Source organism: Dendrobates tinctorius, unplaced genomic scaffold (assembly GCF_039654945.1).
Source record: "Dendrobates tinctorius isolate UK_male_01 unplaced genomic scaffold, ASM3965494v1 ptg000060l, whole genome shotgun sequence".
Lineage (NCBI taxonomy): Eukaryota > Metazoa > Chordata > Amphibia > Anura > Dendrobatidae > Dendrobates > Dendrobates tinctorius.
The window spans coordinates 4584120-4606472 of NW_027361728.1; the positions used below are offsets into that span (position 1 = coordinate 4584120).

At 46.3% G+C, this 22353-nt stretch overlaps 1 protein-coding gene across 3 annotated transcripts in view; it reads right to left on the reverse strand.

Annotated features, from left to right (window-relative positions):
• Nucleotides 1-22353, reverse strand: part of LOC141092477 (probable cation-transporting ATPase 13A5) — a 510776-nt gene that overhangs the window by 111209 nt on the left and 377214 nt on the right. For 2 of the 3 annotated variants that reach the window (XM_073578644.1, XM_073578642.1), the window contains 2 exons: nucleotides 14127-14236; nucleotides 6685-6781 (listed from right to left, as the gene is read on the reverse strand). The exons of the other annotated variant lie outside the window; for it this stretch is intronic. In XM_073578644.1, the coding sequence (XP_073434745.1) occupies nucleotides 6685-6781; nucleotides 14127-14236 (207 nt within the window). The remainder of the gene's footprint in view (nucleotides 1-6684; nucleotides 6782-14126; nucleotides 14237-22353) is intronic. 3 annotated transcript variants of the gene reach the window in all.

Consider the following 22353-nt stretch of genomic DNA (forward strand, 5'->3'; position numbering starts at 1 on the left):
TAAAATTAATAAAGAGGATGGGGGAACTACAATACTCAGAGAGATTAGCAAAATTAGGATTATTTAGTCTAGAAAAAAGACGACTGAGGAGCGATCTAATAACCATGTATAAGTATATAAGGGGACAATGTAAATATCTCTCCGAGTATCTGTTTATACCAATGAAGGTGTGATGACTCCTGGAGTGGCCCCTCTGGGTCATGACACCAACCCTCCCAGGGTGAGCTGACCTAGTGAAGACCACCCCTTATACAGGGAGTGTCAGGGGCAAGCCCCAGGGGGTGAGGCACCACGACTGCTGGCACCAGGCGGCCGGCTCACAGGAGACACGAGTGGGTGAGTGTGTCTGCAGGAACGTGTAAAGCGTGGACACGGGAACACGTGGTATACAGAGACTTTGTACGTCCGGGTGTGAGTGAAGAAGGATGCGTGCAAGGAGCACGTCAGAGCACTGAGTCAGGCAGCAGGTGTGCCAGGAGGTGTAACAGAGTACAGGAGTAGGGTGTGTGCCAGAGGGCACAACTGAGCATAAGACAGAATGCAGGATTGGTACATGTGCCAGGAGGCACAACAGAGTAAGAGACTGAGTACAGGATCAGAGCATGTGCCAGGAGGCACAACTGAGTATGAGACAAAACACAGGGTCCGAGTGTGTGCCAGGAGTATAAGGCAGAGCACGGAAACAGAGTGTCTGCCAGGAGGCACAACTGAGTATAAGACAGAGCACGGAATCAGAGTGTGTGCCAGGAGGCACAACCGAGTATGAGACAAAGTACAGGAACAGAGCATGTCCCAGGAGGCACAACTGAGTATGAGACAGAGTACAGGGTCAGAGCGTGTGCCAGGAGGCACAACCAAGTACAAGGCAGAGTGCAGGTTCAGAGCGTGTGTCAAGAGGCACAACAGAGTGCAGGGCAGGGGACCCGAATACAGCGCACAGCCAGGCAGGGACACAGCAGACCAAGCCAGGAAGCACAACAATAATCAGGCACCTCCCCTAGGAAGAGGTAGCCTGATATAGCACATGATCACGAGAGCTTCCTGGGTCAAGTCCTCCAGTACCATAGAGAGGACTGACCTGGAGACCGAACTGAGAAAAGCGCGCAAGCACAGACATAACATGGAGGAGACAGGGACCTAGGTACGGGAGGTGCGCGTGCACACCCGGCAGAACCCCCGGAGTGACCGCGGCTCCGGAAGAGATGATGTCGGGACCCCCAGGTGAGCGCGGCATGACAGAAGGTGACGGTCACAAGGGGGCATTCTCTGCGTGTGGAGGTGAGAAGGTTTTTCCACCAACATAGAAGAGGATTCTTTACTGTTAGGGCAGTGAGAATCTGGAATTCCCTGCCTGAGGAGGTGGTGATGGCGAACTCATTCGAAGGGTTCAAGAGAGACCTGGATGTTTTCCTGGAGCGTAACAATATTGTATCTTACAGTTATTGCTAGGTTCTTTAGAAGGACGTAGATCTGGGGATTTATTCTGACAGAATTTTATAGGCTGAACTGGATGGACTAATGTCTTTTTTCGGCCTTACTAACTATATTACTATGTATTATTCCCAGATACCGTATCCGAGTCAAAAAGGCATGCAGGTATCTTCTCCATGCTGTTCCCATTTTGTTTTATCTCTTTCCTATCAATTTCAGCTTTTTTCCCATGCCCATAGACCTTTTTGTTGGGTCCAGATGAAAAATATTCGGCGTTCCCATTGACTTGCATTGGATTCGTTATTCGATACGAATACATGGATAATAGAAATTATTCGTGCCAATTTTCTTGAATCCAAATATTTCGCTATTCATTTATCACTAACCTTTAACTTTAAGGCATTTACAGAGTATTTCACCTTCAACTTTCTTAACTGTTCACAATAACAGCAATTTTGAGTAGGATTGCCAAAACTTTTACACATCACTGTATATACAGCTCAGGCAAAAATTAACAGACTACTGCAAAATTTTCAGTTTGTCTGGTTTTTCTCTCTATAGGTATATTTTTGAGTTAAATGTAAGTTGCTCTTTTATTTTATAAACTACTGACAACATGTCTTTGAATTTCCAAGCACTAAATTTTGTATTTATTTTCAGAAAATGAGAAATGGTCAAAATAACAAAAAATGCAGTTCTTGCAGACCTCAAATAATGCTAAGAAAACAAGTTCATAATCATTTAGAAACAACAATACAAATGTTTTAACTCAGGAAGAGTTCAGAAATCAATATTTTGTGGAATAACCATGATTTTTAATCACAGCTTTCATACATCTTGGCATGCTTGCCACCAGTCTTTAACACTGCTTTTGGGTGACTTTATGCCACTCCTGGTACAAAAATTTAAGCAGTTCTTCTTTGTCTGATGGCTTGTGACTATCCATCTTCCTCTTGATTACATTCCAGAGGTTATCAATGTGGTTCAGGTCTGGATATTGGGCTGGCCATGACAGGGATTTGATGTGGTGGTCCTTCATCCACACATTGATTGGTCTAGCTGTGTGTCATGGTGCATTGTCCTCAGAGTTGGGGAACATTGCCTGAGCAGAAGGAATCAACTGTTTTTCCAGGATAACCTTGTATGCAGCTTGATTCATACTTCCTTCGCAAACCTTAACCTGCCCAATTCCAACCTTGCTGAAACATCTCCAGATCATCACCAATCCTCCACCAAATTTCACAGTAGGTACAAGACACTGTGGCTTATACGCCTCTCCAGGTCTCCGTCTAACAATTAGACGACAAGGTGTTGAGCAAAGCTGAAAATTAGACATCAGAGAAGATTACCTTACTCCAGTCTTCTATGGTCCAATCATTATGGTCTTTGGCAAACTTCAGCCTGGCTCTCCTTTGCTTTTCAATGATTAAAGGCTTTTTTTCTAGCTTTACATGACTTGAGCCCTGCCTCTAGAAGCCTGTTACAAACTGTTCTTGCCGTGCACTTCACCCCAGCTGCCATTTGCCATTCCTTTTGTAGATCACTTGATGTCATCCTGCGGTTGTTGCTGAATGACATTTGAATATGATGAAGGTCATGAGTGGAGAGTTGTTTTTGCCCCTGCCGGTCTGTAGCTTTGTCGTCCCTATTGTCTGCTGCTTGACCTTGTAGTAATGGACTACCGTCTCAGAAATTTTGTGGATGGAGGCAACATGATGCTCAATGTATCGCTCTGCTAGTAAAGCCAGCATTGAGCCCTTCTTTTCCTCACTCAAGACTTTTCTTTTCAACTCTTTTGGCATGGTTTAAAGTTATTTTTTCATTCCTATTACTTTTGGGATGTTACTAGCACTTGTTTTACCATCCAGCTTGTCCTATTGCAAGAGAATTGTGAACACCACAGCAGGGTTTTTTTATACTTTCCTTCATTAAAAAAGATTTGGTTCAGGTGATAACTTAATCAGAAGTATATTAAGTAGAATGACGTGTACTCTGGTTGGAATTCAACTGACACTGGAATGGAATGACTGTCAGACATCTAGAGAAGCTGATTTTTATAAAACTGTGCAGTGGTCTATTAATATTTGCCAGAGCTGTATATATATCTAATATATAAAGCTCAATGTGTGTATCTATGTATGTATGTATGTATGTATGTATGTGTATGTCCGGGATAGGCATCCACACCGTCGCAGCTACAGCCACAAAATTTGGCAGAGTCACACGTCTGGACCCCGAGAGCATCCTAAGCTATGTTGTGAGGCAAAATTTTAACCCCACGCATTCCAATTCACCAAGCAATTTTGCCCCTATCTACATATTGGGGAAAAAGTGTGGGGGCGTCAAGCCCGCCACTCATTATGATGTCATAATGCCCCTATCTACATAATGGGGAAACAGTGTGTGCGTATCAAGCCCCGCCCCCATTATGATATCATAATGGTTGCCATGGCGACGCTGATTCATCATAGGTTGCAAGCCCCGCCGCTCATTATGATGTCATAATGGTTGACTATGGGATGGAGGATGTGTGATGGGTATATGGGCACTGGACTATGGGATGGAGGATATGTATGATGGGTATATGGGCACGGGACTATGGGATGGAGGATGTGTGATGGGTATATGGGCACTGGACTATGGGATGGAGGATATGTATGACGAGTATATGGGCACGGGACTATGGGATGGTGGATATGTATGATGGGTATATGGGCACGGGACTATGGGATGGACGATATGTATGATGGGTATATGGGCACGGGACTATGAGATGAAAGATGTGTGATGGGTATATGGGCAATCTCTCATACAATAATAGAAAGGGTCAAATGTAATCTCATATATATATATCCCCTAAAAATGATACTTTATTAGTTAAAAACCACAAGTGTGGTAAACACCAACGAAGTGACAAGAAATAAACAAAAATAGAAAAGTGTTCAAGCAGAGACCACTCTAAGGTGACACCTAGGAATCCCTGATGTGATCCTGAGCTTGAGTCTACCTGTCCGCGGAGGTTGGCACCCTAGGGGGGAACGTTGTGGTGCCCCCGCTCAACGATGACTATCCCTAGGGGCCCTAGTGTACCCTACAGCCACTAGGGGTCACCTCTACCCAATAATAAAGGAAACCTCTACTGCTAGACAGTGTCATGTCGGACGCTATTCACACCACAGCGTCCGGCAGGCAGAGGTAGTTCCACCTCCGTCCACTATAGCCTCAGTGGCGCCGGCTTGAGTTTCTCAGGCTATCGGGGGTTAATCTAGCTGAAGATCAGGTTGGATGTTTGGTCACGCCCACGGTCTTTAAATAGTCGTGCTGGCCTATGGGCGTCGCCGATTATAGCTTGTGTGTCATACCAAGTGGTTCCGGTCTGGAGTGGAGGTGTTGGAGAGAGAGAGAGATTCATATCTGGTGTCGTATGATCCATTGTTACCTTCTCGCCTTCCCATATTTGTGTTTTGTTGTGCCCTGTTCACATTACTGTATAGTCCTGTGTGTATGCGGCGCGGTGCAGTTTAAGTTCTCCCTGTCTGTCTTTATTGTTTGGGGCTTTGGTGGTTTGTCTCCTCACTGGGTGGAGGGTGGAGGGTGGAGGGTTAAGCTTAGGGCTGAGCAGGAGATAAGGAAAGTGTGGAGGCTCAGGCATTTGCACCTTCAGCAAAAACCCTGGGTTGAGGGTCAGACAGGGTTTCCCCTAGTTAAAGGGACATCACAGGGGCCCCGGGTATTTCTGCCTTAGTTGACCTAAGCCCCGTGTGACAGACAGAGACCAATCTGCTCTAAAGAGGGCCCTGTGTCCCAAAGAAAGAGGTAGTAGAGAACACACATGGCATCAGGTGGTGTAATTAGATACTCATTTGCATAATGATGCCCCACATCCAATATCAACAGTGAGGTATCATATACACATTAATGGGAGTCATAAACCGGACACTTTAGATACATTCCATGTTGCCACGATCTCACAGCTATACGATCTCTTCATATAGAGAGAAAAAGTGTATACAAAGCTGGCAATTTAACCAGTGTTGCACAGGATAGAGGATAGTGTCCCATTATTAAATCAATTAACATCCCAATAGCAAAAATAAACACAGAGCTGCCACAGTGATACTCATCTGTGTTTATCACCACCAGCCATCAAATGGTTAATGCCTATGGGACTATGAGGTGAAGGATGTGTGATGGGTATATGGGCACTCGACTATGGGATGGCGAATATGTATGATGGGTATATGGGCATGGGACTATGGGATGGAGAATATGTATGATGGGTATATGGGCAAGGGACTATGGGATGGAGGATGTGTGATGGTTATATGAGCACTTGACTATGGGATGGAGGATATGTATGATGGGTATATGGGCACGGGCCTATGGGATCGTGGATATGTATGATGGGTATATGGGCACGGGACTATGGGATGGAGGATAATTATAATTTGTTATAACTAACCACAGTTAGTTACTATGCCCGGGCAGCTCCAGGCTCTTCAGCTAGTATATATATATATATATATATATATATATATATAGTGACAAAATCACTATCAAAGTGCTAGTGGGGAGATATGTGTCACTGAGGTTGCTATCTTCAGTGATATGAACATAGAAAAAAGTTCCACACACTAAGTACTGAGAGGGGTTAGTCGGCCATGTTAAGGGCTAGGTTTAGTGAACAGACGTAGAGTGTGTGGGAGGCTGTTCACGATACATCCATCACAGGGTGTGGTTTAGGTGGTAAATAGTCAGCCTTTTGAGTTATTCAATGGGTGTGCCTGGAGATGTGAACGCCAGTGCCTTGTGTGAAGATAAAGGAAAGTTTAACCTTTATTTTTTTCTTATGTTTGTTTCCTGAGTGGATGGATCCCTGTAAAAACATGGCCTGTGCCATTTGTTTTTGTTTTCCTGTTAGGCCAGAAAGACAGTGTTTATGTTGCAAACCTTGCCTTAGTTTATGCTGCACCTAAATAAACCAGTGAAAAATATGAAGAGACAGCATTCCTTTGTCTATCGCTATGGGCAGCCAAGTGAGCCAATCCACTACAATATATATACTGTATATGCACAATTATTGATTGAATTTGATATGTTTACCTAACTATTGGTAATATATATACTTATCATTTGTGCTGTATCATGCTTGTCTAATATCTTGTTTTAGCATATTGATTGAACAAGTTACACAAATTCACTCACGGTAACCCAATATAGTTACTACATATTCATAGAACTTCTTTGTCTTACCCAGTATAGAAGCATCATGCAAACAAGTGCCACCATGGTATACATAATGAGGTATTTGAACAAAGATATTGAAGTAACAAATGTATTTCTTCCCTCTCTGTGTGTCAAAAGGGAAGAAAAAATAATAATTAAAACAAACTTCATCCATAAATCAAAAACAAGAATGTTGCAGCTTTTTGTTTTGAAGTTAATGTTATGATAAACGTACTGCTCTAAGTGCCCTCCAGAGGTGCTATCTACTTTCAATTGGGACAGTATATGGCAACTGTTGTAAACAATGTCATTTAGTCACTTAAACTCTATTTCTCATGTCTCCTCAACTCAATATAAGTCAAGCTTGGTAGATGAGAAAAGAAGAAAAAATACTGTAAATACAATTTGTTTTTAAACCCTTCACCCTGGGCCAATTTCCATTTTTGCACTTCTGTTTTTTGGTCTCCTTCTTCCTAGAGCCATATCTTTTATATTTTTTCATCAGTACGACCATGCGAGGGCTTGTTTTTTGCAGGATGAATTTTACTTTTGAATGACACCATTGATTTTACCATTTAATGTACTAGAAAACAAGAAATTAATTCCAAGTGCGGTGAAATTGCACAAAAATATAATTGTATTCTTTTACTATCTTCACCAAATACCAAAACTGACCTGCCATTATGATTATCCATGTCATTACAAGTTTGTAGATACCAGACATGTCTGTGTTCTTTTTTATTTAAGCGGTAAAAAAAAACCCAAAAGTTTATTAAAAAAAAAAATAAATTGCATCATTTTCCGAGATCAGTAGCATCTCCATTTTTTGTGATCTGGGGCTGGGTGAGGGTTTATTATTTGCATGCTGAGCTGAAGTTTTTATTGATACCAATTTTGTGTAGATAAATCAATACCGTCTTTGAAGAAAATGAAGTCTACGAGACAAGGTTTTTTTTACCTGATGAAGGCTAATTTTATGTATAGCTGAAACGAGCTGTGTTTTTATGTCTAGTAATAAACTGGATATTCCTTGAAATATTCGGAGTAATTAATGAATCAGCCGGAAGCGCTCCTTGACAAACTGGAAATCCTTTTCTGCAATTTTGTGTAGATACAATCTTCTGATTACCTATCAAATACATTTTATTGCAATGCTGCAGCAGCTAAAAAAACTTAATTCTGGAGTTTTGATTTTTTTTTCATGTTTCGCTGTTTACTGATCAAATTAATTCTTTTTACATATTGATAGATCAGGCAATTCTGAATGTGTTGACAAAAATATGTGTATTTTTATTTTTTTAGCCCCTTTACGACATGTGTCGTAATAGTACGCAAGTCGAAATCCTCTATTTGATGTGTGCTTCGGTGCTGAGACCGCACCTTTCTGGGCACATGACAGCTGATCTATACAGCTGACATGTTCCCACACAGCCATGGGTGTAATCATGACCCACCCGTGGATATTAACTAGTTAAATGCCTCTGTCAATCTCTGTCAGCAACATTTAACTCGTGCTTACAGGACGCGCATCACTAATCCCACCCATCGATGACCCAGTCACATGATCATGGGTCTTTGATGGGTTGGCATGACTACCAGATGTCTGTAGCAGATTGTTATGAGCGCTGCCAGGTGATCGGCGCTCATAGCAAGTGAGCATTTCTGCTACACACAGGTGATCTGATCATCGCATGTGTGTAACAGAGGAGATGAAAGTACTGCAGCTTCTAGCCTCCCATAGAGAATATTGAAGCATGCAAAAAGTAAAAAAAAAAATGTTTTAAAAATATTGAAAAAATAAAACAATGTAAAAGTTCAAATCACCCCCCTTCACCTTATTCAAAAAACAATAAAAAAATCAAATATACACATATTTGTTATTGCCGCGTTCAGAATCGCTCAATCTATCAATTTACCCCCTATATCAAATAACCCCGCTAAAAGAAAACCTGTTAGCTGTCATGAGCACATAAATCACCACCCTGCATTTAATGAACCATTTTAACACATTCTAACAAGACCCTTTCTATTTCGAATTGATTTTAGAATATGCTTAAAATCAGTTTTATAAATGGGCAATTATATGTTTATTAGTGAACGACTACTTGTGGGGGCATTTTTTTTTGCCAAGGATAATCACCTCACTTATCATGTTGTCATGCTCCTGGGTCGCCCTCCCAGGGCTGTGGGGTACTCGGTATCGGGCCCGATGAGCTTCAATGGGAGATGTCATGGTAGCTGGGAGCCGAAGCTGTTGATTTGGACTGCTGCTTCCAGGGGATAACTTCTGGACATCCTTGTCCTGTTGATGGTTTCCCATAGGACGAGGTGGTGGCAGCTGGTGCAATTGCTGCCTTTGGTACAGCTGGTGTAACTACCTGTACCATGGGGTGGTTAACAGGGGTGGATGTAGCCTGCCTGGTGTTGGTAGGTGTGATCACTATAGTGTGTGGCACTCCTGCTGGGGGAACATAAGCGTGTTCCTTCTTATAGGCCGCAATGAAGTCTTCAGGAATGTGGCGCACGTTCAGCGCATACCATCCACGCAGTCCCTCATGCCGGGTAAAGGTTACATATTCCCCTGGTTGCAGGTCTCTAGCAGGGTGTCCCTTCCTCAGATGTGACTCCACATCTTACCTGCTGAAGAACAGGTCACTGATCCTCTAGGGGTCTGCAATGAACCCAAACCCCCGCTCATAGTTCACATTGAGTACCTGTCCCCATACAGCTGAGTCCCGGGGACAATAGTGACCGGCATGGACCTTTTCCTTCCGGTCCAGATCTGGGCCCAACACAGCCAGCCTCCTCTGTTCCCTCTCTCTTTGCTCGGCTGCCAGCTGACGTATGGTTTCTTGGCAACGGGCCCATGTCTCATCTTCCTCTTCCCGTGGCCTGCTACTACCCACAGTGGACAGAGACACTACCGCTAGGGGTGCAGGTGTTTCCCCCCAGGGTTCAGAGTCCCGGTCTCAGACGAGGTCCAGCACCACTTACCCAGACGCTGCAGCATCTACACACCGGGACGCCTTCCCAGGGGCAGGGGCAGTGGACGTACCTGGGCCTCCTGGCGGTGTCCCGGCTCCAGTACAGGCTTGAGACGGCAAGGCAGCTGAAGGGGTATCCACGGGGATAGTCTGTCTGGATGTCGGTGGTGGTGGAGCAGATGGCGGTTCCGGGTCCGCAGGGGTCTCTAGTGGGACCTGGGCAGCTGCGTCAGGTCCAGGTTGGGGCTCAGCTTCCTCCGCTTCGGCTCCCCAGCCCTCAGAGAACTCCTTTTTGTAGGCCATGCTCTGCCGCGGTGACAGCGGAGAGGTGATGATAATTGCTGCCGGTGGTATTGCAGCGGCCGCAGGCTCCACGGGGTCTGCCTGGGGAAGATCCGGTACAGCAGCGGCGGGTACCGGTGACTGGGGTACTGCTGATGGAGGCCCCTCCTGGGCGTGCTGCCAGTTCATCCTCCATAACGTCTCCTGCCTCAGTCTCAGATGGGTGGTCAGCTGGGCTATCTCATTCTCCAGTTGCTGACGGTTCATGCCGGAAGCCAGATCGGAGTCTTCAGCCATTACGCCAGGGAGATTCAGCTCAACCTCCCTACGCTCTTCAGGCCTCCTCTCTCCTTCCATCATGGCATTCTCTCTCTCTTCTTCTTCCTTTCTGGACTCTTTTCCCGCCACCGGCTCTCGTTCCTCCTTCTGGGGGCGGCGTCTTCTTTCTACTCCTCCATACCAGGCCAGTATACGAACCCCTCGGGGGGTGGGCCATGTCGCTGTAGCATAGAAGTTCAGGCAGGGGAGGCCCAGGACAGTTTGCGGTATTTTCTTAGGACCACCCATATTATCACGCCCTTCTTCCTCGCACCGGCGGCCATTTTTAGCATTCATTTTACAGTCTATCAAATTGGGTCTGTTGCACATTTCCACAAGTCCAATAAATCGTAGGTACACAGAACTCGGTAGCACCGGGCTTCGTCATCCTGTTCGTGACACCAAGAATGGGTCGCCCTCCCAGGGCTGTGGGGTACTTGGTACCGGGCCCGATGAGCTTCAATGGGAGATGTTACGGTAGCTGGGACCCGGCCCGTGGCCCTGGGCGCCCATTGTAAAAAGGGGAAAGTTAAAGAATGATTTGTGACGCCACCTGTGGTGTTCGGCAATGAAGATGTTAAGCCGACGCTGCAAACAGATCCTCTGGGACAGATGGTGTGGTGCAGCAGTGATGTTATAGCCCTCCACAGGCAGGGCTGTAGTCCCAGGGCAGAGTAGGTGAAGTGACACTTAGATGGTGTAGTGTCGGGTGCAAGGGATGAAGCAGTGCTGGGCAGGTTGGCACAGGAATAAGTGGCGGACACCGGGGCATGTAGTTCCAAAGTTTTATTCACAGTCTGTTGCAGATACAGGTGCCCGCATCCGTGCCGTGTCCTCCGGGTCAGGAATTCAGCCAACTTCCAGGCAAGATGAAGTACTCCTTTCCAACACTCCGCCAACATATGTGCCTTTTCTGAATGTCTCCCTCTAAGCGCCTTTAGTGAAGTACTCACAGTACTGAGTTACACTGGAGTTCCTCCTATCAGATTTTCCTGTGAACTCTACTTGTACGGTAGACAGCTGTAGCCTGCTTCGTGGACTCCTTAATACTTAGTCCCGGCTTTCCCTTATGTTGCTGATGTGCCCCCAAGTCTTGTGTGGGAATAAAGCGATGACAACTTCTATTCCTCTGGTGTCTGCTGCAGGACCATTAGTATCCATACAACCTCGGGGACTGGACCCCGGCCTTGCACTGTAAACTTGGGAAGGGTTCTCTCTTCAACCCTGATCCTTAGTCCTCCTATTCTCCTTACGTTCCGTGCTAATCCTTCTTCCCAATGGAGAATCAAGCTTCCTTTCTCTGTCTATTTCCTGTGCCAGCAGACCCAGATCACTGTGGCCTGCTGCAGCACTTCCTTCTTCCATCCCTCTCCCGGGGATCTTCTCTGCTCACTCTCTGTCCTTCTACATTCTCATTCAATCACTGAATGCATCACTGAATGACTGAATGACTGACTCAACTCTTCCCCCTCCTTTATGTAAGCTCAGCTCCACCCACCTCCCAGCACATTTCGTGTTCCAAGCAGGGAGCCACCAAGGGGTGCTATGCTACACTCCAAGCAGGGAGCCGCCGAAGGTGCTCTGCTACACTACTTTGTGGTATGGGGTGCAGGTGTTGGAGTGTGGTCAGGTGTCTCTACCTTACCTGGATGGTGGGGTACCACACCTCAGGAGGAGGTGCAGTACCTCTGTGGCAACTGAACCCTCATGGGCACCACACTCCTTTAGGCATGAGTGACTTGATTTGAAACAAAGACGTGACTTCTGGCTTTTTTGCAAATCTCTGCCTTTCTGGCAATGCTCAGTTCATCGGTGAACAGTGTAAGATTTGTAAGAGTCGGCAGTAATGGTTAGTTTATTCCTACGTCACTGCTGGCATTGCACAGTGTTCCTATGAAATTTGGGAGCATACACCAGACTCCACTGTATATTATCAGAGAGGCAGAGATTTGCAAAGAATGAACAATGATTCCCCACTTGCAAATCATGTCACTCACCCCCAAAGAGGTTTGATAATATGAATACCGGGGCAATGTGTCTTGGGAAAGAAATGTCCCCACAAGTCACCCCCCCTAGCATATCACAAAACAAGCTATAAAATTGATTTTAGGCATATTCAAAAAATCTGAAGAAGGAATCACGAAACGTGCGTTGGGGTGGGAAAGGACGCCATTAGCACTACAGCACTTTATTGGGTTCCCGTGTGCCACTGTATATCTGTCTCCAATTGAGGTAATTTGCAATACAAATTCAATTTTTGAATACCTTATGCATCTAGTAGTCACATGGGATTTTAAATAGGGTAATTTTTCCTGTTTCCCTGTGCACATGTCATATTGGATCATGGAGTCTTATTATTATATATAATCTGAACTAGCTGTTACTTTGTATTGCTGTCAGTGGATTTTAAGGGATATATTATTATTTCTGTGTATCTTTAATGCCTTCGTGGTCCTTTTTCTTATTGTGAGGCACCTTGTGGATAATTATATATGACATTGGTTCATTTATGTAAAAAAAATATATTAATAATATATTAATAAAACATGATTTTTTAACAGACCTTTTCGCTGTTTTGGTTCTTTATTGGTGTACTGGAGTTTTTATACGTCCATGTTCACATGTGTGGTTTTGAATATTAAAAAGTTTGTAAAGAGCAAAAAGGGTTTTTGAGGAAGTATACAATGGGTCAATAAATTCATGATGTGGTTTGGGGGGCATGAGGAAACTGACAGGTTCCCTTCAAGGTTATTTCTCTTGTGACAAAGTCACTGATAAAGTACTGGAGGGGAGATATGTGTCCCTACGCTTGGTGGTGTCCAAGATGCGAAACCCAGAATATCTTTCTCCAGCACACTGGGCTGGATTTTATGTGGATATCCATAGAATGGGTGGGAGGATGTCCACCTGTGTGATGTTACAGTCATGTGTTCAGTCACAAGGGGGAAAAGAGTCACATGGTCTGGGGTTTAAATAACTGGGCTCTAGAGGCAGTATTTGGTCAGCAATACTGGATAGGGGATTTTCCAGTGGCTTTGTGTCATGAAGAAAGACTGAACCTGTTTTGCTCCGGAGCGGGCTGCTACCCGTATACATATGGACTCTTTTTCTAGTTTTTTTGGTTGTTTCCTGCTTTAGCCTGAAGGGCTGTGTTTACTTTCCCAGCCATGTGAGTTGAACTAAAACACTCAGTTTAATATAACAAATAAGTTTTACTTTGTTAACAAGAGATAACTATTGTATCAACTACATATTCTATACGGTAATCATTTTTATTGCATATTAATCATATTTGGATGTATTAATCCAGGACATAACGCATCTCAGTATTATACTTTTATCCATTATTATGATAAATTGCCCATGTAATTAAAAATTTATTCCCATGAGAACATTTTAACTTGTGAATATTTACTTCTTTGTGAGTACATGCCCAAAGCAAGATTTAACAATGATAGGATAATGATAGCTTCTGTTTTTAAGACTGTATGATTATTAAAACATTTCTTAGGACCTAAGGGTAAAGTATACTAGGCAAAGCTCTTAACTTTCTCCTCCAACAGAATAAATAAGATAAAAAGTAAAAAAATAGAAATAGACTTCATAGAGGAGAATGATTTGGTTACCACATTGATGCTACTTACAGTGCGGTGCAAATTAATTGGGACAAAGCAGTTTTTTAAGTAAAATCATAAGTTGGTTACCAGTCAGTGATTCAAACCAGTTTTAACTGCTTTGAAAAGGCACTCACGCCTGTTCAAAGCAGTTAAAAGTGGCTTGAATCACTGACTGGTAACCAACTTACGATTTTACTTAAAAAAATGCTTTGTCCCAATTAATTTGCACAGCACTGTATATCAAGTGTGTAGGGTAATAGTAACTTACTTTAATAGTGTGGATACACATTCAATGTTTGGGATTTTAGAAGTAAATGGTGAAGCCACGGATGCTTCTAAGTTTGATAAAGATATTCCCACATGAGCCATTTTGAGACCCTGGTATATCAAGAAAAATAAAATGTCAATTCAATTAGAAACTGCTAACGGCAGGTGCAGTAAAAAAATATATGTTGCTGAAAATATCATTTACATTTTGCAATTAATTAAATCTCTAACAAATGATGCAATTTTAATATACTGTAGATCAAGCAACTTCAAAAACTATACGTGAATCTTAAATATGATTAACCTACAATAGATTACGATTTTTATTGCTTCAGGTTAGTCATGTTGTGTTTTAAAACTGGTAAGAAGTGGTGAGCAAGCATGCTTGGAAGTGCTTGGTGCTCGCCCAATCATCTTGCTGCTCGTGATGCTAGGAGTGCACCGGGCATTACCGGGTTGCTTGGCGGGAGCTTGGGTCCCCACCCTGCATGTTTGGCGCTCTTTAGAGTGCCAATCAACAAGCAGGGATTGTCTGCCACACATTGAAATGCTGCAGCCATGTTGGTTGTGGCATTGCAGTGATTGGCACAGCGTCATCAGGTCTATATCAGACCTGGCGGCGCCCTGCTCATCACAGTCAGCTCCGGACTTAGGCAGTGTAGGGAGAGTTGCTGCAGAGATAGGGACAGATTTGGTGGTGTATAAGTTAGTGTGGGTATACGATATTGAAAACACAAGTCCATTTAAACCAACGGACTAATTACGGTGTATATAGATAGTGGTAGGCAGGCAGGCATTGTATGTGGCATACTTCATTGCATACAGCAAGAGGGTCGACTACAGCAGCCGAGGGAGGAGCCTGGTCAGAGGTGTAGTCTGCTGGTGAGCTGCTGGGCTGTGTGGAGCTGCTGCGGGGAAGAGAGATTTTTTTTCATGTTCCATCTGGACTTTTGTCTGCCCCTTCCCAGCAAAAGAAGGCATCCAGCAGAGGTGTGGCAGTGGTGGCCCTTGACTGGAGCACTAAGGAAGCAGGAGAGTCAGTGACCACCTAAGGCTCTCGCATACACGCACACCTCTGCGAGTATGAGGATGCCACAAAACAACTGCGGATACTCCAGGAGGATTTGAGGTTAGTGAGGATATAATCTAAGAACTGGGAATCAAGCTCAAAATTAGCAAAGCTGTATGCCATGGTGAAGAGGCTGAAGGGGTCTATCAGCAAGTTGGAGGAAAGAACAGCTACCATCCATGCTGGGAGAGGCCCTTTTGCAGAGGAGCTGAGGAACGAAGACCGGTTCGGAGCCCTGACCGGTGGGACTCCTTTTGAGTCACGGAGTCACGTCCAGGTGGAGGAGAAGGAGGAGAATGAAGAGGGCAAGACCATCGCGCTGTACCCACCTGGAGGCCTGGTAAGTGGCCAACTAATATTTGGGATTGAGGTCTGTGAGGATGAGGCAACTGGGAAGGGAAAAACGGAAGAAGGGGAATACCAAGAAGGTGAAAACAACTGCCATGGATAAATTTATCTATGTTCCCCTTCCTGGGGTTCCCCTGTCTCGTTGTGTGGAGAGCAAGGTCTATCGGGATCAGGTCTCCGACTGTTTGTGGTGGCTCAGCTTCAGACAGTGATATGGAGTGTGACATTGAGGGCGGCCCGGTGATGGGAAGTGGTAATGGTGGAGGTGCTTGGGCTAAGTCCTCTGTGGCAGGGGGGACTGGCCAGGCACCTGGGCACCCACTGGCATGCAAATGATGGCGTACTTGGTTGCTGCTGCCTCCTGCACTGCTTCTGGGGTGCTGACATCTGTGGCCACATCTCCGGTGGTGTGTGTTGGGGTGTCTGGGTCCCGCACATATGGATCTGCACCAGCTGGATCTTTTTATGGGGTCCAGGGACCAAAAAAACAAAGGGGGTGGAGCTTGCTTCAGCAGGAAAAATGAAAATAAAAAGCAGTGTGGTGGTTGCTTCCCTGGCGGTGTCCAGAGCTGTGTCGGGGACCCTCTGTGCAGATCCAGTGATGGGTCTGTGTTGGAGCCCCGCCACCTCTGGATGCCGAGGTGGAGTGGCCTGAACTAAAAAGGTCAGTGGTGGTGGCAGCCGGTGTGGGGGCCCTGTCTCTAGGAGTCTGTGCTGCTGTGCCAGTGGCCCCTGTGCCCACATCCAGTACTGGGTCTTTCCCGGGGGCTCCAGCGCAGCCGGCTCTGTGGGGCGTGGCTTCCATGGCAGTAGCTCTGCCCGTTACAGTTGCACCCAGCGAGGGGGCATGGTCTTGTCAGTGGTGGCTCCGTCCACTCCGGTGGCAGCAGCGGGTGCCTGGCTGCTTGGGTCTCCTACTCCCTGTGCCTTACCTGACTCTATCTAGCTAGGGCCCCCAGCAGAGGAAAGTGAGAAGCTAGAGAAAAATAAAAGTAAAAATGAAAATATCATTTGTGGAAATGTGGTGGCTGGGGTGAATGGTGGTGAGAGTGACGGGGGCATGGATGAGGAAGTGGGTGAGGGTACGAGTGGTAGAGTAAATGTGCTGGTGGTGGGGTGGTAGGTGAGGGGGGGCTGGCCCATCCACCCCCTCCCAGCTGCTGGTCCCCATACTTTTGCCTCTGGGCTCCAGGGATGGCGTCTTGCACCGCCATTTCCTGGAGGTCCTCAAAAAGGGAAAAGAGTAGGTCATTGCAGAGGTAAGGGAGGTGGATTTGTCTTATTTGCTGGAGAGACATGGCTTGGCTGCAATCCAAGATAGAAGGGAGGTGGTAACCATATGGTCCCTCCCAACAGCTGGGCCAGGGGCAGCCAGGAGGAATGTGGTCCGTCTTCGGTGGAGGGGCAGTGAATCTTACCCACCCAAGAGTAGGGTGGTGGAGCTCCTCCTGAAAATGGGTTTCAGGGCGGTGGACATCTTCACCCTGATCCATCCTTTTGGTACCCTGTTCTTTGACGTCAGCTTCGTTCGACCGGAGGGGCTGGAACGCTTCTGGTTGAATTACAAGCTGGCAAAGGGAGAGTCTGGCTGGTGAGACTTCGCCATACAGGCAGCATCTCACCAAATTGGGATTAAGAAGGTGACCATTTTGATCAGTAATGAGTCACTTTCTGGCATAGACATCCTCACGTGGCTTTACATGGGGAAGTCACGGAAGTCCCAAAGAAAAACTGGGATGAGTTTGGCATCTGGTCAGGGGACTAAACCTTCATGATGAAATTGAAGGTCTCAGGAGGTACCGTCACCCACATCCCTTCCTCGGTGTTCCTGGGAAGGGACATAATCCTGGTCTTCTAATAGGGGCAGCCGAAGGTCTGCCACAGGTGCGGTGATCTCTGCCACTTCAGCGCAAGCTGCAAGGTGCAGAATTATGCCTTGTGTGGTTGGGTGGGTCATTTTGCCGCATCTTGTGGTGACATTAGGAGCCACCTGTGTGGTGACCTGGGTCACCTGTATTGCTGCTGCCCTCGCTCCTTTTCCAATGCCACTGCAGGTCAGTTGAGGGAACTGTGTGGGAGAACATGGGGGTGAAGGGCAGATAGAGCCTCAGGCAACTAGGGTAATGTCTGTCCCCTCTGGGGGCCATGGCCGGTGTCTCTGAGACCCCAGAGGAGGAAGAGGTATGTGAGGAGACCAGGAGGATGGAGAGAGAGGACCTGGCTGATTCCAATAACTCCTCCCAGTATGAAAGTGTGGATGAGGAGGTCACAGAGCAGCCTACAAAAATGCAGGGTGGCAAGTGTAAAAAGAAAGGGAAAAAAGGGAAGGTTAAAAGGTCTTCCAAGCCCCCCTGACAGTAAGTATGCCAAAGGAAGGGCTCATCGGCTCCACTCTGATCACCCTCTCAACTGGTACCAAGTCCTCGATGACTCTGCTGAGACGGAGGTCATGGGTGAGGGGCTGTGTGTGGCACCTGGGGGGCTTTCAGGGGGTGGCGGAGTCTGCCCTCCGGAGGATACTGCTTCCTCTAGGGGGACTGCCCTGGAGCCCAGAGGCGAGAAGAGTGCTAAAATTGACACCTCAGTTTCCCTGAAAAGGAGGGTGGAACCGGTCCCATCTTTGGGGGGAAAGGGTAAAGACGGGGTGGGTAAGATAAAAGCCATTTAACTTAATCACTCATGATAGCGTAACCTACCCCGTTGACTCTGGCGTCAATTAATGTCGCCAGCATTAAGTCAGATGCGGCTAGATTTGCAGCCTTTGATTTTCTCACCTGAATTAAGGCTGATATTTTGTTTTTGCAGACTAACAGACATGGGGGCAATTCATAAAGCCAGAAGGGAGTGGAGGAGTGGGCCCTCATACTGGCCTCTTTCAGCCGATCCGTATAGCGGGGTGGCAGTCCTTTTTAAGGCCACATTGGTGGAATGCCGACTAGTGATTGAGGTAGAAATGGGGCGGTGCCTGGCCTTGGACGTCTTCATGAGGGGACAGGAGCTTCAGCTCATAAATATCTATGGGTCACAGTCCAAGTGGGACGGTAAATGTCTCTTCCTGAAGATCAAGCCCTTTCTTTTTATGAGTCGGCAGGTGGTGTTCGGTGGGGATTTTAACATCATTATGAGATCCCGTGATAGGGGGGGTCCCGGAGACCGAAAGCTGGCCTATGATAGCAATACCCTAAATAGCATAGCTAGTGAAGCTCGCCTGGTGGATGTCCACATCCGGCAGACCCAAGGTCACGGGGGTTTCACCTTTCATAGGGGAAGCAATCGCTCTAGAACAAATAGGTTTTTTTTGAAGGAGGATGCCATCTTTTCAGCAGTGTCCGCCGTTGAGGTGGAATTCTCTGACCACTGTTAAATTTTCTTTTCCTTGAATGTTGCAGAGATTCTGCAAATGGGGAAAGGCCTTTGGAAGCTGAATTCATCCCTTCTGGAAGATGCGGAGGTGAGATAATCTTTTGAGGACTTTCTTCAGAGCCAGGTACCGCTTTTGGATCTCTATAGCAGTAAGTCTGAGTGGTGGTAGATCTTCAAAGAGAGGATGGCGAGTTTCTTCCATCAGCTTTTGAGCCTCAGAAGTCTGAACAGGCATCGCTTGTATCGGGCTCTGAGGAGGAAACACGAGCAGCTCGTCTCGACTGGAGGTGACCGCAAGGAAATCTCCAGGGTGAAGAATTTGCTCAGGAGGTGTCAGTATGATAGGCACATATCTTTGGCTTTTGAGAGGGATTTCAGGAGGTACCGCTCTCTTGACCCCTACAGAAACTGTAAGATGTCAGTGAGTTGTAAGATGGTGACAGGACTGATTGACAGTACGGGTTCCCTGAGCAGATCCAAATCTGGGATCCTGGAGGTGGTCAGGTCCTTTTACTCATGCTTCTTTGGAAAGAAGGATCTGGATCAAGATGGGATGTCAGCTTTCCTGGCTGAAACCATTCCTGAGTCAGGGGATGACCCCTCTCTTCATGTTTTGGCAGAGGCAATCAGGGAGGAGGAAGTGAGACTGGTGGTTGAAGGGCTGCGGCCCAAAGAAATCGCCAGGTCTGGATGGATTAACATCCCAGTTTGATAAACCTTTAGGGACTCTTTAGTCCCCCTCTTGACTGAGGTTTTTAACATGTGTCTTTCCTCGGGCACTCTTCCCAGATCAATGGTGAGGTCAGCCCTGATTATCCTGTTGAAGGGTAAAGACTCATCCTGCATTGAGAATTGGCATCCCACAGCGCTTCTCGATATGGAGCAAAAGGTTTGGGCAAAGGTCCTGCTCAATCGGTTGGTGAAGTTTGCACCCCCGCTCTGTTCCAGGCCGCAGTACGTTTAGGGCTGTGCTTGGTGTCCAGGAGACAGTGGAGCAGGGCAGGGTGGGTCACTGGAAGGGGTATCTGCTGTCCTTAGACCAAGCGAAGGCTTTTGACCGAGTGGATCACGAGTACCTTTGGTTTGTCCTTTTGAGGTAGGTCTGCCTGGGAGGTTTGTAAAGTGGTTAAGGATCTTGTACAAAGGGGCAGAGACTTTTCCGCATATGAACGGTTGGGTTGTTCACCCTTTTGAGGTTAGTTCTGGGGTCCGCCTGGGTTGTCCTTTGAGCCCACTGTTATACGTGTTCACGATCGATCCCCTTTTAAGGAGGGTGGATCATGGACTGTAGGTGGGGTCGGGATGGACCAAGTGGAGCCGGGGGCCAGACAGAGTATGTAGCATATGCCGATGGCGTCTTCCTTTTTGTATTCTCAAAAGAGGAGGCGGATTGGGTCATGTCTGAGGTCGAGTGCTACTCGGAGGCTTCTGGGTCCATGATCAACCGGGAAAAAATTGTGAGAGTCTCTGGCTGGGATGGGGTGATCCGAGTTTTGATCTGGTCACCCTTCCAGGGCCCCAGACCGAGGCAAAAATTCTAGGCATCAATTTCGACCTGGGGGACTACCCCCAGCAAAATTGGGAAGGGAGACTTATGATCGCTGCCCAGAAGGTGGACCAATGGAAGGGTTGGTCCTTAACCCTGAGGGAAAGGGTCAACTTGGCTAAAGGTTTTCTCCATCCCTTGTTAATATACCTGGACAGTATGTGCATCTTGCCAGAACCTCTTTGCACACAGGTTTATAGCCTGTTTTTCCAACTGTTATGGGGGTCACATACGGCACAAGGAGTCTAAGAGAGTTGGGTATGGTCAACCCGGTGGTGTTTCTAGTAAACACCTTTCTTAAAACAAATATCATCAACCTCTAGTTAGAGAGGGCTCCTCCGTGGATATTCTCCTGCAGAGGATGGTTTCGGCCTTTCTTCCAGGAATGGGAGACAGGAGGGCATGTGAAGGACCTTCGCACACCACATAGACATCTTCTGGCTTACGCTGCCCCAGTTCTGAAGGTGATCCGCTGGTGGGGTCTGGGGATGTGGGAGATCAGGACCATGTCAAGGAAATCCCTTGACAATAGGGTTCTGTTGACCCATTTCCAGAAGCCTCTGGTGCTCAAAGATTGCCCAAGCCAGGATCTGGAGGTAGCGCTTGGGTTGTTAAACTCTTCGTGGATCACCTTGAAGTTTTGGGACGTGGCTTGGTGTTGCTTCCATGGGAAACTGTATGTGAGGGACAACCTGAAGTACAGGAACTGATGACCGGGATTGTCCCCGCAAGGAGTGTGGCAACACGCTGAAGAGCATGGAGCACTTCCTCCTTCAGTGTACCTTTAATTCAATGGTATACAACAGGGTGGGCACTTCTGTAGGCTGTCCTAGGCTAGTGCGCCTTTCTTATGCAGAGTGGGCCTATGGAGCACTCAGGTCGCTGGGTGGCAGAGATTGGAGCACATTATTCTTAGTCAGTTTAGTGGTTAGGTTTTACACATGGAATGCACAGTGCTTAGTGTCAATGCAACAGAAAGTCCTCCCGCTGGAAGAAGTGGTTAGCAGCATCTTGGGTAACCTGGGCAAAATACGTTCTTTGGAGTTTGAGAGGCTGGGTGTGGGGAGGGCCTCTTGACTTTGCAGGGGTTTCTTCTTTAACGTACCCTAGAGAATGCTAGTCTTGGTGTGTTTGTTTGGTAGGGTAAGATAAAGTGGTGTGCTTAGGGTCAGATTGATGTATAAGGGCAGACAGGGACAGTCTAGGGATAGATAGATAGGTTTTGGTAAGTTAGGTAGAGGAGGGATAGTAAGGGGCAGGTAAGGATAGATAGGGACAAGGGACACCTACTTAGAGAAGGACATGGAGATAGGTGTGTGTAGTCAGGGTTGGGGCCTCTTGAAACTCCAGCTTTCTGGTGGTGGGCTGTTTTGTTGCACAGATAGTTTTTTGTTTTGTAGAAAAGAGGAATGGATATTGGGCTTGCAGGTGCCGAACTTGGGTCTGACAATAGTTTTGTTTTGTGTTTTACAAATGTTAAAAATGTTAATGTTAAAGATGATATCCATTTAACAAAAAGTTATATAGGAAGTATATATACTGCTCAAAATATAAAGGGAACACTAGATACTCTTACTGAGCAGACACATGGATGTTAGTGACATTCCTATCATTTCTACTAGAGATGAGCGACTTTGCCTTTTTTCGGGTCGAGTCGGGTTTCACGAAACCCAACTTTCGCAAAAGTCGGGTCGAACGAAATTGCCCGATTATCGTGAAAAGTCGAAGACCGACTGAAACACGAAACCCAATGTAAGTCAATGGGGAAGAAAAGTCGGCAGTGAGTGGAGGACAGGAAACACACCTAGAGTGCCCATTTTTATGCCAAAAACATCAATTCTTATTCCTTAAGCTTGTCAACCTTAATTTACTTTATAATAATAGTTAGGCATTGAAAACTTG